The sequence below is a fragment of the Porites lutea genome, chromosome 8 (genome assembly GCF_958299795.1).
Source record: "Porites lutea chromosome 8, jaPorLute2.1, whole genome shotgun sequence".
Taxonomy (NCBI): domain Eukaryota; kingdom Metazoa; phylum Cnidaria; class Anthozoa; order Scleractinia; family Poritidae; genus Porites; species Porites lutea.
This window is the reverse complement of record NC_133208.1, coordinates 9179055-9196698: the sequence shown is the minus strand read 5'-3', so window position 1 is coordinate 9196698 and position 17644 is coordinate 9179055. Positions and strand designations below refer to the sequence as shown.

General features: G+C 39.5%; 1 protein-coding gene across 1 annotated transcript in view; it reads right to left on the bottom strand.

The window, feature by feature from the left end:
- The window catches only part of LOC140946337 (metal cation symporter ZIP14-like), a 49684-nt gene that overhangs the window by 19641 nt on the left and 12399 nt on the right, over positions 1 to 17644 (bottom strand). The window contains exons 2-4 of the mRNA XM_073395436.1: positions 7196 to 7617; positions 2160 to 2325; positions 219 to 388 (exon numbers count right to left, since the gene is read on the bottom strand). Of these exons, the coding sequence (XP_073251537.1) occupies positions 219 to 388; positions 2160 to 2325; positions 7196 to 7507 (648 nt within the window). The 5' untranslated portion in view covers positions 7508 to 7617. The remainder of the gene's footprint in view (positions 1 to 218; positions 389 to 2159; positions 2326 to 7195; positions 7618 to 17644) is intronic.

The window sequence follows — 17644 nt, the reverse complement described above, 5'->3', positions numbered from 1 at the left end:
TGTAAGAATTATCTTGAAAATCCAATCTGGAAAAACGTGGACTGCATTTCACCTTCTGAAAAGTTTGAAAGCCACATTTACCTGAATGATGGGTAAACCATACCATAACCTCATAAGAGATTTACGAAGAGATTTGAACAAAAGGTGGCAAAAAATAATGTTAAACTTATCGTTTACTTCATGGAACTTACACACAAATGGGCAGAAATTCAACTTACATGAGGGATGAGATGTATGATTCCACTACCACTCAACACACCAACAGCAAGAGACACCATAAACAGCAGGAGAATCTTGTAAAATGATTTGTTCATAAACGGCACTATAAAAGCTCCCAGAAGAGATGCAGAGCTGATGATGGTCACAGACAAGAAACCAAATCCCCAAGCTAAAACAGGAAAAAAAAACATCAACAAAAGAAAGCAGTCACCAAAAGCAATTTTAGGGTGAAATAACCGGGGGGGATCCAGGATTTTTTTAAAGAGGGGGTTGTACGTCTGAGAGTTCATCACAAACGTCCTAGGGCCAAAGGAATGGGGAAGGGGGGAGTTGGAGGGTAATGTTTGAATAGGTAGATTTTCGACATTTCGATATCAGCGGTATAAATTTGTCAAATTTGAGACACTATTGTTAAGGACTAAGAGTACAGTGTAACAACAATAGTTGTTTGTCAAACAATGAAAGAGCCTTCTTGAATAAGCCTTTACAAAGGCTTGCTGGCATATCTCGTCTTCCTCGAATCTCCCGGACTAGTTTATGGCGATCTACTGCGAGATCAGAGAATCCATCTTCAGGCATTGTTGACCTAGAGCAGGTCTTGATTCATTTCATCAGTGAAAACGACGGCTCAGCCTCTGCGCTTGTGATCGGTAGGGTGCAGGCAATGACCAGAAGGCGACAGATGTTTGGAAAAGCATCTTCATCGCAAACATCAAGTGCCAATATAAGGTTGTTTGGAAGCTCCCTATCTGTTGACCGCCAGCTGCCAGAGTGTTTCCCATCTACGTATCTAATTTTCAAGGGATTTCAGAAATGGAATGTCCTTCTCCCAAAACAGCATGCCTTCTACCTCATCATTCAGCTGCAGTGTGTTATTCACTATAGAGCGGTTTTCACTTGACTGTCGTAAAACCAAAACCAAAGTAAATACACTAGCCAACCAAAGGGCGTAGTAAAACCAAAACCAAAAACAAAACCAATCCCTTTCGACAGTCAAGTGAAAACCGCTCTAATCGATGGCACGACACAAAGATCTTGCATTTGGATGATTAAGGAGTCAAAAAGAGGAATAGCTACAGTCTTCTTGTAATGATCGATTTGACTGGAACTTACATTATAACTTATAATATTATTTTTGGCGTGAAAAAGGGATAGACGATAGACATGGGTAGCCAGACAAGTTTGAAAACTTCCCAGGGGGGGGGGGGTGCAACCCCCTCAACCCTCCCCCTAGATCCGCCTCTGAATCAGTGATCAGAGTTTGTAAGAAACAGAACTGAGGTTTTAGCTTATTTAGCCCTTAACCCAGTGAACGTTTGTATAAACATTTGAATGTCTTCACACTATTCTTCTATTCCTGTGGTTTTGATGAGCAGAACTTGTTGTAAAATGTAATGACTAAATACGAGCTCTGTGAATTACTGAAAATTTTAATCTCCGATTCTCATGACATTTATGTTAGACTAAGTATAAAAAAGTGAATGATAATCATAATAATGATCTAGAAATAAATATAATAATAATAACAATAATAACAGTAATAATAATAATAAATGGATAGCTGACATTCCCGCTAATAGTTAGTTTTTTATTGACTTGATTATAGTGCGCGCGATGAGTTTGCTTACAAGTTACTTTGACTATGCTCGCAAGGAGAAAAGTTAGGAAAAAGGACTGTTGGTCACTTTTTTCTGATATGTATAGTAAAGAGAATGATAGTTTCAGTGTCCTCACCTGAGTCTGGATCAAATTGTTTTGATTGCTCTCTGCCAGTCTTCTCTGGCGGGTTATGGTGCTGTCTATATCATAGCATTCTGCTGTGGTTGGTGTAGTTAAATTGTCATTGTTCTAGTGAGATGCTGCAGCAGTTTTAATTATTTCCCATAATTAACGAGCTCAAATACCTTAGCGAGTTATTTAAGGTACATGTAAGTGCTTACCTTCGGCTTTACTTTCACTTCCATCACCGCTGTCCTCCTCTCCACTTTCACATGATTTACTTTCAATTTGTTGTACTATTGCTGGGCATATCCTTTCAAAAGAAGTTTGGTTCAATCTGTTTGACTTAATGGAGAAGGATTCAAACAGAACTTTGGCAGAGTAACACTGCAACAAAAAGTAGATGAACAAATTATCCCGGCCGTATTTGTGGTAATTTCTAAAAACCTCTTTGTTCAATTGCTAGCCTTCTTATTATAGCTTGTTACAGGGTTGTTTCTGTTACAACAAAGATTTTCAATGGCAAACCTAAAAATAAAACGAGGCACAGGGGAAGTTTACGTTGTTTTTAACCCAACATCTTCACAAACGCAAATCCTCATTTATTTAGTTTGTTCACAGCAACTGCAATAGTAGCTGCACTGCTCGCAGTCGTCTTTCATTTGATCACATCAAATTTGCTTTCTATATTAGTCAGAACATTCTCTGTGAGCTCAAGAAAAAAAAAGAGAAAAGAGTTAGATGAGACCCAAGCGGATGGCCCATAAGGGATTTACAATATTTTCACTCAATATCTTCTACCCAATTTGATGTCTACCGTGTTCGAGGAGTATCACTTGTAAAATTCACTTATTTTGATTCTTGTCTTGCTTTCTTGTTTTGATTTTGATGTTTTTTCTTTGATTAAAAAGGAAAATTGTTTTCGTGTTAGTGTTTCATTTTGTTTTTCCAGCTAGTCTTTCCAAAATTTATCACCTTTGATTTCGCAAATGGTGTTTTTGATTTTCAAAATGAGATAGATATGGATCTTACCGACGTGACTGCTTCACTAATGGTTACTAGTCAGCAATACTCAAGGCCAAGACACTCAGACATATATCACGGCCGACCAAGACAGAGAGGGTGTTCTTTCTGAGGAGGCTGCCTCAACAACCTTCAGAACAGTTGCATAGACTGTTAAGTTAAACCAAAAGTACTCATTCTAACGGAGGAACTACAGGACATCGCGCTCCAGACCAAGAAAAACATAACGGACCGTACCCGAGGGGTGCACTCAAGGAAAGTTTGGGTAAGTCTTGCCGCCGAGGCCTTCAGACCCAGACCCTGCTTAAGACAAGAGACCTTATTTTAGGACACTGATTCGTGTCGTTTCGCTGACAGAACTAAGTAATTTTTCAACCTAATTAACATCGTCAAATTGGCCGTGATATATGTCTGAGTGTCCTGGCCTTGAGTATTGCTGACTAATTACTACTGAAGCAGTCACGCGGGTAAGATCCATATCTATCTCATTTTGAAACGCCATTCGAGAAATCAAACGCGATAAATTTTGGAATGGTTAGCTGGAAAATCACATTGAAACACTAAAATCAAGAATAAGACCAGTTTATGTCTCCACAAATTGTAGTTAATGAGACAATCATGAGAATTATGTGTGTGTTGCGTGACATGCAGTAAAATAGGGTGGGATTTCACAAGCCAAGTTCGCCTCCGTTCACGTGTGTCTATAGTGCAATCTGCAGGTTTTAGCCAATCAGGGTGGTTTTCATTTTAGTCAATCAAGTCCAGGGGCATTGAACACAAGCCTCGTGTTTATTCATTCCTTTGCTCGAGCAGGCAAAGATTATCTGCTTTGCTTCATTCCAGTACAATTATTTCGCGCCCTGCCCTCCCTATCTTATTAGCATGTCATGCACTATAATGCCCCCCCCCCCCCAAAAAAAAGGGTTTTTTGATGTTTGATTAAGGACTTCGGATATACTTTATTTCCTAAGCCTTTTGAGTTTTTCCATTCTAGACATTTCTTTATATAATGTTACATATAAGATGAACTGTACATAAGATGTTATATACAAAATAACCTAGAGAGGAGTAAGGACCTCTTTTAGGGTATTGTGATTGCAGCCCTCAAGAGGAGTAGGACCTCACTTAGGCGATCTTGATGTGCACCCTTAGAGAGAAAAGGGGGGGGGGGGTGGAGGCGTTGTGACCCCTCCCCTCTCACCAATCTAGACAAGTACTGTGCACCACATCTTGTTGTCTATGTTTCTGTTTCTCGTGGTTTGGGAGCATTAATTGTTCTCTTTGATCAAAGACAATATATCAAAGTAAAAGAAAACAAGACAAGAATCAAAAAAGGCGAATTTTGTAAGTGATACTCCTCGAACGCGGTAGACATCAAATCGGCAAGATATTTATTTAGAAGATATTTTATTTTTCGTCTTTTTTTCCCTTGACTTCAGCAGTGGCTTTTTCAGCTATATTTCAGACAAAAATGCTAGTAATTATTCGTATAAAGGCAACGGACTACTTTCTTAAAATATTCAGAAGTCGTTAATTAGCGTGAATTCGTTAATCTGACCCAATCTCCGTTTTCCAGTTACAGATAAAACATATTTATTGATTCCTTGACGATATTTTAGGTTTTTCCTGGTTTTGTTATTGAGGGTGTTCAGGGGGAGGTCCGACCAGCCAGGGGGTTCTTCCGGGGTATTCCGGGCTGTCCTGACGGCGTTCCGGGGGTGTTCCAGGTTGTTCCGAGCCTATTCCTGGTTTTGCGGACACCCTCATATACACGTGCACAACTTTAGCAAAAAACTAATTTGCATTAAAAAAAAGGACTGATGCTCGATTTCTTTCGGAAGAAATCTCCGCAATAGATTTTGCATTTTGTTTCCGTTCTGCAATACATGTTATCATTAACCTTATTTTCATTGGTACGAAAACTCCTCAATATGATCGGGAAGTAATTGAAGGGTCCTTTTGATTGCAAATTAGTTTTTTTGCTAAAGTTGTGCACGTGAATATGAAACTTGAAAACAATGCCAGTGAATAATGACGACTCTCACTTGAAAACACAAAATCTGAGGGAAAAAATTTTGTGACATTTGAAGCCCCATTACCTTTCTTGTTTTCAATGTCCTTGAAACCTTGAGGATATGTAAATTGATGATTAATCTCGGGATTGTCAAGTTTTTTAAAAAACTTATTGAGCGGTTTTAAAATTACCGTGAAATTTGTAGGCGTGAACCAAATTAGATACAAAAATGGTAAAGAAAGCAAATGGTAAAGAAAGCAATCGAACGTAGGCTAATCAAATTTTTCTTTCTCGCAACTGGCCAAAGCAATCCACGTCTTTTTTCCTACACAGTTTCAGATGGAATCAAACTACTGTGAGATAAAACTGCATTTCCAGACCTCATCATTTTCTTTAGATATTAGCCAATTATGTCCATAGCATGTTTCTTCACTGTTTTTATGACCCTTAAAACTTTGTTTCAAAATATTTCCAAAACGCTGTCATAGAATTTGTTCAACCTTGCCATCATCGATGCAACCAAGGGAGGTACAAGCTCCCTTAAGCGATTTGTGAAAAAACTCCTTGTACCAAGAGATACAAAGGAAAGTAAAAAACGTAATGGCGTCATTACGTTGCCATGGCAACTCCGATGTCGATAAAACATGGATCACAACAAATTTTCATCTTAATATAGTACAGCTGTGGTAACCTCCAGTCAAACCACCTTTAACGTGGTGCTTCGAGTAACTTATTGTCTTTTTACGAGCTGCTGATTGGCCCACAACCAACTTTCTCCAAATCTATTTTCATTTTCCTGTAATCCGAGTGGTGAACTTTGTGGCCCTGGTTACAGTAGTCGCACTGCAAACTTTTTTTTTAACTGTTTTTTTTTTTTTCGCATTCGCAGTTAACCGTTACGCAAAGAAATCAAACGTCACTATCACCTAATTGATACCCTCATAGAAATGCGCCTGCCTTGACAGGCGCTTTATGAGCCAAGCCAGGCGGGGGGATATTTCACGCGAAGCGCTATACTCCGACGCAGAGTGTCAGGTGATCCTCGTCTCACACTTTACACGAAAGGCCCCATTCACCTCTCTTAGCTCAAAAAGCGCCTACCGTGCGGCTCGAAAAATCCTCCTTCGAAATAAAAATAGATTCTCTTAGAATAAAGACTCGAAACTAAAATAAATAAGAGTTCCTAGTCAAAAACTGTCACGTGTGATGGATCCCGACACAATGAGTCTACTAGGAAATTCGGAAGTCTCAGCTGGTCTGTAATCTACACGTCTTAACTTTTTCTGTAGAACCATTTAAGATGTTGTTTATTTGAAGTGATCGACATTGAGCACAGTCTAAACCACGAAATAATTACACTAGCCGAACTTTAAGAAAACATTAAACATAAGCTTTCATAGCCGCTTGTAGAGATTACAGCTTATCCCTTTTTAATTCAAATATGAGTCAATGTAAAAACTTTGAGAGAAATACTTAAATTTTGCTTTCATCAATGCTTAAAAAATGATTTTTACAGTTGAAAGTATATAGATTCCATTGATTCACAGACTCAAAAGTTATAAGATTTTCTCTATATGTAATTGACTCGGAACTGAAAGGGGTGAAGAAAAATTATAAAATGAGCTAGACCGCCCAAACAATCCCATATGGCTTTAGGGGTTAGGATTTGTGAAATGTATAAGCTTAATAACGTTACCTTGGCCTGGTTCGGTGTTAGGTAAAGCGGTAAACTTAAAAACCCTTCATTTTTAGGGTAAAGCTATAAGCTTACCCTTGGCTTTCTTACACGCTTAACGCAGACGTTACTTTTTTCGGCACGGGGAAGCGTCAACCGGAAATAAATCTACATTCGCAGGCCACTAAAAACTGGAGTCTCCCTCGCAGTTATCTTCTCGCCTGACTAGCAAGCCCTCGTATAACTCTCTTCTTTACTCTTTTACGCAAGAAATAGCGTCGAAAAAGTTCAAACTGTTTAAGAGCGTTCACCGAAAGCCAGAACTGGCCGGGTGGAAAGGTTTTTTTTGAAAGTCAAACAGGCTTTTTTGGAGAGCTTATACTATTCTCCCCCCCAACCCCCACACACATACCCACACACACTGTTGTTCATATGTTGTGCATCTGACTGGGTATTTCTGATTAATAATAGATGTGTTTAGCGAATGGCTGATTGACTGGTCTGACCAACCAGTTGTACCTAATCGTAAATGTACTTGGTCTTACCTTATCCGATCCCTTTTCTTCTTTGTTATGGTGTCCGTGTGATGATTCACTCTCGCTTTCATGATGTCCATGGCCTGATTCTTTAGCCTGCATGAATCCAACTTTAAGTTCTTTTAACAGAGCTTCAAACTGCTTCAAGTCCATTGATTTGTTTGTGCCATATTTTTTGAACAAGCTGTCAACAAAAGATTGTGCTTCTGGTCCATTTACGCTCCGAGCGTGGACATGCGAGAAAATATGACAATCTGTCATGCTGATAAGGGTAATAAAGCAAAGAAGAGAGAAAACTTGCCAAGAGCTCCATGAATCCATCGTAAAGTAGTTTTACGACAAGGAGAAACTCTTTTGACGCCACCTCTGTGATGCAGTTGAGCACGTGTAGTTTTTTGAGCTCTGACAGATGACACGTCCTTCACCAAGGCCTACAAGTGAAAAAGCTTAAGTGTGAGGGCCGTTTTTTAAACAAAGTTTCTATTTATAAGTGGATTAAAGGGAAATTGTGCATTTTTTAAGTCTCCTCTACATGCTTGCTTAACTATTATAAACTGGAACATTTACTTATTTTGGTTGGTCTGATTCAAATAAACTAAGACCAATGGTTTTGGCAGCTCCATCTAAACTACTAACGTATGTTTAAACTAATAGGGATCAAAAGTATTATGGATAGAAGGAGCACAAGGAATCAATGGCGAGTTACTTTTGTGTCAATCTAGCGTACAATCTGTTTATTTCTGTAAAGGTCAAATCCGTTTATTATGGCCTCTCAAGGTTTTTTTTATAAACGTTTTCGAAGTATTTTAAAACTGTCTAAGGATTTAGGTTTGTCTTGCGTTAAGAGTTTCTTTAAATAAAAGGTTGGTTTAAGACTCCAAGGTCCAGCCCACAGCGGTAGTTTTAATTGGGTCGTTGTTTTCAAGTCAAGTAGATATCGACTTCTTTATATGCAAATATGTAGTTTAGAAGTGGACACTTGGAGAAGACATGATCATTTTCAAAGCTACGTCATATCGCACTGAAAATGGTCAAATATGTAATTTAATTAATATGTTAATTACCATTCGTACTTTGGCCGGTGTTTGAGGGAATACAACAAATTGAAGAAATAATGAAATATTCATCAATGAAAATCAATGTGATTCCCTATGTATTTCTAGCTGCTCTAAGCCTCGGAGCCAAGTATGAATTGCAATATATCGAAACTAAAATGGCCTAATGGGAATTAAAGCTAACACTTTTAAACCGGACGAAGGTTGCTGTTTGGGTAGTGGCTAGTCTAACTTTCAATTTTAAAAACACTCTTGAAGATGTGTTGCTGGACGCGGGCACCTTTTTAGTCAAGAGGATGTGCAGTAAAAGATCTCTTGCTCGTCGGCTATACCAATCGTGTCTAAATTGCAGGTCTACAGTTCAGCTATTTGGGTGGCCAATATTTGGCTGGAAGACTGAGCTAGTTGAAGTTGAAGAAGTTGTAGCAGACAACCATGGAAAAACAACGAAGTTTGGAGGGAGCGAGAGAGAGGGAGAGAGAGACTAGACCCCGAATCATGTTGTCAAGTCAAGCATGCTGCTCGTATTTTTTTTGGAAACGACATAACAAAATTGTTGGTAGAGTACTTCGGAGTGAGTTTAGACTATAACTTATTAGTCTTTAACCGTGGTAGTTTTACCAATATGAACTGTGGAACCAGTTGGTTCCATCCTGGAAAAGAACAATGGAACTCTTGTTTTAATTGGGCACTTACCCTCAGTTGTTTATGAGGTAGGTTAATTAAACTTTGCCTTTTAGGAATTTGCTAGTAAAACAGATCGCGTTCTAAAAGTACACCACCACTATTTCGGACATCCGCAGTGATTGGTATACTGAAAACCTTTCCAGTTCTAAGGCTATTTCTGTGCTTGTTTATGTTAAGTCGACGAGTTTCTAATAAAAATTGGCAGGCCGATACAAAACTAAGAGTGGTCTCTAAATAATTGAAACAGGAACCGCTGTTGCTATGAAATCGCCGCCGAATTAATAGTTGCTCGTTTTCAACCAATCAGGGTGCGTTGTCGGACATAGTACGTTCAGTTAATAAGTAAATTTTTTCACATGAGCGTCACTCTGTAAATGGACCTCGTGCCTCAGGGATTAAAGCTTGCTGTCCAGACACACTTTGCCTGCTGTTAATTTCTGGCTCGTCACAAAACGTTGTGGCTTAGACATCATTAACCTTCATTTGTGTAATCAGTGAGTGTCAGCACAAACCTTCTGAAAAGTATTATTACTTCGGTAAATCGTTATTTTCGTTGGCTATGCCCTATAAAGCGATTTCTGAGAAAACCAGTGTACTTAATACAAAGTTGTCTCCAAGGACTAACTTAAGGTCCTTTGGGCATTGCAGGACCGCAGCTCGTTACAACATCCTCTGTAAATTCACTAAACATAAATTTCAACCTCAACCTCACGCAAGGAGTGTTTACCGGTAGAATTTATCGCATTAATCACACAGAAACTTGAAATTTCAACTCCCCAACATTAGTCACCTCCGTTTCCAATAAAACAGTGGCAAAATGCGGCATTCTCTGTCCAAAGACACCGCTTTTAACGGAGAAACAGCTCCAAGCCATACATTTCTTTGTAGAGACTCGCAATGTTTGCCACTGGCGATCCCAGAATCCTGTGCGCAAAACATGGGTCTCCGATTACTGGAAAATCATTCATTTCGTCTGTTAGTCATTTCACAGGACATCGTAGGTTTGCAATCTGTTGCTCAACACTTGCGGTGGTGGAAACGTGTCGAAGATAGAAGGGTTGGAAAATATGCAAATTTTCACTATTTATCACTATTGACCGTAGATTGAATCCAACTCGCATGAAATTTGCATACTTAACCAGCTGTTTCTCAAACTTTTACTCTCATCCGCTAATTCCCTGAAATACCCAGAAATACGCACAGGGTTCCCCTTTACATTTATTTTACTGACTGCCAAATGTTAACATCTGCCAATAGTGGGAATAGATGGAACAAAAAAGCCATAACAGTTCATTTCAGCTTACTACGAATACCTATCGTCCTGGGTGACGATTTTCAGACTCTACTAGATACAGATTACGGACGTTTATACAAGGAAATAAGACGCGAACAGTCCCGCATGAACGGCACATTTCGTCTCAAATAAGACGCGACTTAGCTAAGACGCGTCTTATCTAAGAACAGTGACAAGGACTGTGTTAAGACAAGACCCGTCTTAGCTAAGTCGTGTCTTATTAGAGACGAAATATGCCGCTTATACAGGACAGTTTGCGTCTTATTTCCTCGTCTAAATGTTCCTATTGTTCCACTTAGGTATACCGTGTGCCCTCAACGTATAATGCTCATGCAAAAGTACCCATATTTCTAGCGTATGTTTTGTCCCCTGGCCGCCCCGTAAGGCTACGTAGTAACTAACTTACGACCCAGTGACTGCTTTCTCTTAGGAGTGACGAAGCTGGTCAAAACTTTGCCACCATGCAGACGTATTTTGTAGTGGTAAGCAACAGTGAACTCTGTTTCACTACACTAAAACTCATAATGACTTAAAACAGTAAAAATCTAATCTACAAAACGAAAATCGACGGTCATTGAAACAATCTAACAGTCTAACAGTAGATGTTAAAATAAATACAAAGAAGATTATCGCAGCTACTTCAGAAAGCAACCTATGCAGCTGGGAAAAGAAAGCCTGAAAAAATTCAGTCCTGCCGGGATTCACACTCACACTCACACACTTTATTAACAACTGACACACACGAAGTCCGTTTCCGCCCCCAAATAGCAGGTGCTAGCCGAGGAGAGAAAAGGAGGGCGGAGATACAGGAGTGCAGCAGCAGTCAGTGATTCTTGACATCCGTGATACCGGTAAAGCGCTCTAATCAATTATTAACTAAGTTAGCAAACCAACTGGCAGCTGGTCATAAAGTTCGTAATATAACCGGGAAAGATGAAGATGAAATGATGAATAAATGAAATTTCATTAAGTTGACTCATAGATCGACCGAGCGTCGTTAAACTCCCTCTCCCTCACGATCATAATGAACCGATTAACTCAAGCATCAAGCAATCTAATGCCCTTGAACAAAATCTTGCCAAATTGAAAAGCACTTAATCCAAAAGTATCGAAAATAAGCTTTCATAGTGGATCTCTCTATTAACAAAAATAAAAACAAACATAAACGTTTATTGTCTTGGACCCCTCTACAAGTATTTCTTACCTCGACCAGTTCCTTCAGCAAGTACTTTGATAAACTTTAGTCAGCAAAATAGCAGCTCCTTTTTAAAGTGTTAATTGTAGCAATTCTTTTAGCCACGAAACGTCAGTTAACTGTTGTGGTTTGCTTCATGAAATGAAAGCTGTGTTAATCAGTGGTGAAAAGCTTCAGTAAGGTGTCACAAGGTTATGTTCATAGCATACGATACCGGTTTTAGCTGCTCATTACATGGTCATAATTAGTATCGCGTCTTTTTTATTCAAATGAGCAAGTATTTCATGCATTGTAAACAATTGTATTAACACAATAATATAAAGCTGTCCGACTTCTCAAAAGATCCAGATTCCATTGTTATGGGGGCGTTTCTATGATGTTGTGGAAACCATTACTGTATGCATAATAAATTTATGGGGTTATACTGAAATGTTACGAAAGTTTCTACTTTTTTCGATCAGCATACAAAAAGTATTCCGTGACCACAGTTGTCTCTTTATCTCTTACGCCTTTTCCAGCACTTTTTGCTTCGGTGCAATTGAAGCGTTTAAACAACGGCGTTTATCAGTTTGAAACATAGTTAGTAGAGGGGGACTATGTTTGAAATAAGAAGTGAAAAGAAGCTACTCCTTTGCTGATTGTACTTATACCAACCTGATTGAAGACCAGTCCAGGAGATATTATCAGTTTCCCTGTCCGCATCACAGGGAAACCAATGTTTACTCTCACACTTTCTAGCAAGTTTGGGAGCCCAAGAGAAAACTAATTGTACATCAATGTTGTGATCAATTGACAGCTCTCAAAAAGGGTATCCGCTGACCAGTATCACCTGACCGTACCGCGTCTCAAGTGTCGACCCATCGAGGTAGAGTATTTTTGACGTTATCCGCTGACAAATTACCAGTTTCAAATGATTGCAGGCTCAAGTTTATTTTTTCCAATGATTAATACAAAATATGTTGGGTTTATGTCACTATGGCCCCGCACTATTAAGATTTTGATTTCAAACTGATCTCGGACACGCGTTGGTCACGCTGTACGTCAATTTTTATGCTCTGATTGGTCAAAATTTGACAGATGGGTTCATGCGGAAAATTTATGTAGCATCTTGAAAGTTGTTTACTTTGCGGGTGTTTACATGACACCGGGGCGACTTTCGCCCGGAGCGAGTTCACTCCGGTTCCCTCTCATGGGTCTATGTTTGTTTACATGATACCACCACAAAATGTCACGCGGGCAAGAGTCACCTCGGCGTGAGTTCACCCCGGTTCTTGTACCGGGGCGAGAATTTCACTCCGGCACCAAATCTCCCAACAGTATCATGTATTAACGCGAAACGACCACCCGTTTGGGTGTGAAATGGGTCTACTGGTAGACTGGAACGGGTAGCGTATGCGTAATGTTTGCGATTTTGAATCACACATGCATTTTATCAACATGAAGTGTACCTTCAAATAACGAGATATGAAGTGGCCCAGTCATCATGTAAACGCGATACGAAATCAAAAAGTCATCCTAGTATGAAACTCGCGCCGGTGCGAGTTTTCTCATGTAAACAGCCACTTTGATAGCTGAAGCGGAAAGAGTTTTGTGTCAACTTGTGATGTTTTTAACTGTCGTTTTCGACTGGATGTACAAAATGAAATACAGCTGCTATCAAGAGTCTTCTGTTATTCATGGCTGGTTTGTTTATTGGGTTTTTGGTTGAGAAATGCGCATAGGCGTACGGGTAATTTTCGGCCAGGGGGGGGGGGGGGGGAGGGGCGGTAAACCATTTGCCCAAAAAATTCTTGCAAGTTGCCCAAATTTTTACAAAACAGTCGAAAAGAAACGAGGGCCATACGATTCAACAACATAGGCCGTACTGGCACATGGAAGTGCCTCGATACAGTTTTTCGGGGTCAATACCTGCCAAGTTTGAGCATAAACTACGTCGCCATAAACAAACATTTGGAAAAATTGCCACCACAGTTGTATTAGAAGAAGATAAAAATTTGTCATGATCAGGGTTGCAATGACATCAGAGTTGTCATCGCAACGAAATGACGCCATTACCTATTATACTTGCAGCATTATTATTTCTCACTATGAAACCGTTCGTGGGAGCTTTTTCCTCCGATAGTGGCCTCGATGTTCGTGAAGTTAAAACGGACTGTAAGAGCGTTATCGGGATATTTTGGGATAAAGTTTTTATTGTTAGAAATACCTTAAAAAAAGGAAAATCTTGATGTTTAGCCGTTATCTTTAGAAAACGAAGCGCTTTTGACATGCAATTTCACCACATAGTAGCTTCAATCTATTTAAAAATGTGTGAATTAATTTAGAGATAATTCTGGTCAAGTGCTACAAAGAAGCTCTTGTCAGCGGTTTTGTAAACATTTCGGTCTACTTTAACAAATTAGTGAATAAGTTGAACCACTTGATAGATTTTTTCAAAAAAACTAAGATTCTTCTCGCAATTCAAAGTGAGAATTAGTCAGCCACCTCTTCACTTTCAGATCAATCGCTGATGCTATCTACCATACACTGTTCTACGAGCGGAGATGATTCTAGAAAGTTAGGCGGAAGTTTATTCTAATAAATTCACGATTGGAAATAGCCCATTGCAGTACAGTGCCCAACGATAAAAAAAAACTCAGCATATGATACGCTTCCCTTATAGACAGAAACTCATCACGTGCTTGGCAACCACTGTCTCGTGTGAATGTAACTGGATTATTACGCCGACTTCAGGTTAAAATAAAAAATATTTATCTCTTCAAAATACTAATAAAAAAACATGAAAACGTCTTTAAAAGCTGGCTTTGCCCAAATTTTCTCTTGCTGGTCAAAAGTCTGGAAGCCCTAAAAATTTTTCCGCGGAGCCCGTAGCCCCATCGCCTCGTTTCTTGGAGCCCTAATATTATTTTACTGAAAAGCCTGGAGCCCTCAAATCGTTTGCTGCGGAGCCCGTAGCCCCAAATTTTAAAATTCGGACATCCTTGCACGCAGATAGCGTCAAAACGTGCTTTGTTTGTTGTTTGCTGGGAATCGGAACGAAGATAGTAAAAAAACCAGTAAACTAGACTGAGGCTAACTAACATTCATTCTTTTCACTGCACCGATGCTATTCTGGGCGTGCGCTGCAATCCACACTTACTACTTTTTAACTGCATCATTTATATAGGTTTTTAAACTCTAAATCACTGAGATATATACCGCTTGATTCAGGTTTTTAAGATTTTGTCCTACCTAGACATTGGAAAAATCCACATAGCGGATCCACGTGGGCTCATTGGATCCTTGACCTTCTCTTTCTTCCTCTGCAATCGACATGATGACTTTTTTTTCCATGAAACTACTGACGAAAATGCCACGACGAAAAAAGACTTTTCCAACTTTTGGATCTGTCACATCGTGGTATGAAAGAAATCGTGGTCTTGCCGCGTTTAACCTTCGAACCCTGACACGTCATTCACTGTGTCAAATATTAAACGCATCCATTGATCGTGATTGATAAGTAACTCTAGATAACTGTGAAACACGAATAGAGTGGAGAAAAACTTATAAAAACAGCGTTTAAAAAATAGAAATTGCTGTATTTTCTCAATTCTAGGATTTGCTTTTGGATTAAGGCAAAAAAGCATAGCGGAACCTAGAGCCCTTGATCAATTTCTCGGGATCCCTGGAGCCCTGTTTATTTTGGTCCGGAGGACTCGGAGCCCCGCTATTTTGAGTTCGGAGGCCCCGAGCCCTAAACCCCTTTGAGACCCTGACTTAAGCTTTAAGCTTAAAGACTCAGGATTTTTAAAGACACTTTAATACCTGTCTTCGTGAATGAAAATTGTTGTCTGTGTAAATGTTTCACCGAATTATATTTCTTTTATTGATTGTTAGTAGTCTCTCTTGCAATTTTAATCGCTTGTACGTGGCGTTTGTTTTCATCCGTTCATGAACATCGCTAGCCTGCGAACAGCAGACGCATTTCCGGTCGTCGCTTCTCTCCCTCGGAGGGAGAGAAGCGACGACCGGAAATGCGTCTGCTGTTCGCAGGCTAGAACATCGCTTGCAGGAGTACTTTGTAAGATTACACATCATTATAACTGAAACCATTAAATAACAAAAAATGACGTAATAATAAATTCGTTATTATGTTGAAGCGTAACTCTATTAAAGTTCATCGAAACACTCGACCACACTGACAGTTCGCACTAGAAATGAGAACCGGCTGGCCGTATGGGTGATTTTAAAAATGTTTTGAACGGTTTCGCTTAAAGCGCACGATTGATCGTCCTGAATATTGACTAAGTGCAATTTGTCTTGAAAAATCGTGAAATACCGAATTCTGTCCGAGGTCTGTATGATAAATAGTAGTGTTTCACCTCAGATGTGATGTATAAAAAGTATAAAAGGTTGGTTTACACACCCCCAGATCTGTTGGCAAGAATCTGTAAAGTAAATCTGTCGAACGCAAAAAAATTCAGCCTGATTTGTTTTCCAAGAATTTGTTTTCAAGGCCTAATCTACTGTGATCAAGAGCCATCATGGCTCTTGAATGTGATCAAACGTGTTTGCAATTTTTTGGGTGTACATATAAGGCTATCAACTCGATGTAAGATTTTTCACTCTAAAATAACTTACCTTTCCCTCAAAAGTCACATGAATGTGCCCTAAAGTTAACTGATTTGTGGATTACAAGTTTATTGTTTGATTTAAATTACAAATTTATTAATGGGAGCTTCGCTTTTAGCCCTGGCTAAATCTATATATTTTAAACAAACCACCGACGCGCTTTACACGAGTACTTTCTCGTCATGGAAATGTTTCATCAGCATATTAACCCATTCGCCCTTGGAAAATTTACTCGACTAGCTTCAAAACGCGTTTTTCGGCAGTTTTCTGGTCACTGTCCTGCTATAAAGAGCTAAAACTTACCATAAAGCCATTTACAGGTCGTACACTTCGCGCCCTCATTCTTATCCAGCTTGCGAAGTTCGGGCATGCGCAGAAAGCAAAATTTCGAGAGTGACACAGCAGTCTTGACTTTTATTTTTCGCTTTCTCTCCTCCCTCTTTTTTCGCTTTTCTTGCGTCATATTTTTCGTTTGCTAGGCATTTAGTAGGCTTCATTTTGGTGGGAAAAATTTTTAGGAGAGCTCTTAGGATCCAGGTTTTGACGAAAGGAAAGGTAGGTGGATAGTGGAACAAGGTTTACATGGACATTTTCAGGTGAATGTTACATGGTTTCAGTTTGCCTTTTTCTCTGGTGTCCTTGACTAAATTGAGCTCATTATGGTATGGTTTGAAAGATCTTTTCGCTCTGCAGAAGTTAGCGGGCAGAGTTGTCCTTGACCATTAAAAGTGACGTCACAAGCGGTAAATGATATATTTGTGACTGAGCCTCAGTGAGAGAGGAAAGTCAGTCCCAATAAATGAGGTTATTTTGTAGTAACCATGCAAGGCAACCAAACTCTCTTCAAACACATCGGCTAGATTGGGCTAAATCAGAGAAGATTTGTTGATTTGTATACATAAATCGTGCCAAGTGTGGTCAGCTTCGAAGTTAAACTTTTCAATTTGTGCCGATTTTTGTCATTCTCAGTCTTAAAAGACGCCGAATTTTTTCAGTTTTCTCTCCTGTTTTCCATCGTAGTTGATCCGCCATGTTGAATTTTTAGTTACAAACCTGCATTGCTTCCTAGGAAAGCCATTGCGTGGAAGGGGCGAGGAAATTTGCGTATTTCGAGTGGGTTTGGATCTCAAAAAGCCAACGAAAGAGTCCCTAGCAACGCGTGGTTGGTGCGTGTAAGCAAAGGATACCACGGTTCATTTGTCAGCGGATGTAATGCGCAGATTGCACTACGCATGCGAACCTCGTGTTTCTCGCGTGGGCATTCATGTAAATCAAGACTTCATTTTGCATTGGGCTTTGATCCTTGTCATTTAGTAATCTTTGTCGCCTTCATGTAGAGTTAATTGTGGTAATAGCCTTCTACCTCAATTTTTCCATACATTTTCTGTATTTTTACAGACAATTGATTACTTGATTCGGCTGGCGATGTCTTCCTCTTCTGTGTCGCAGAAATAACGCGTAGTTGCGCAAATCAAAATATTATTTCTATTCTACGCATGCGTGCGTGTGTGAATCCAATATGGCGTCTCGAAATGGCGCCCCAATCAACGAGATTTGAAGTTTCATTTCTCAGAAATCAATGCATTACAGAGCCCCATCCTTTATAAAGAAGTATT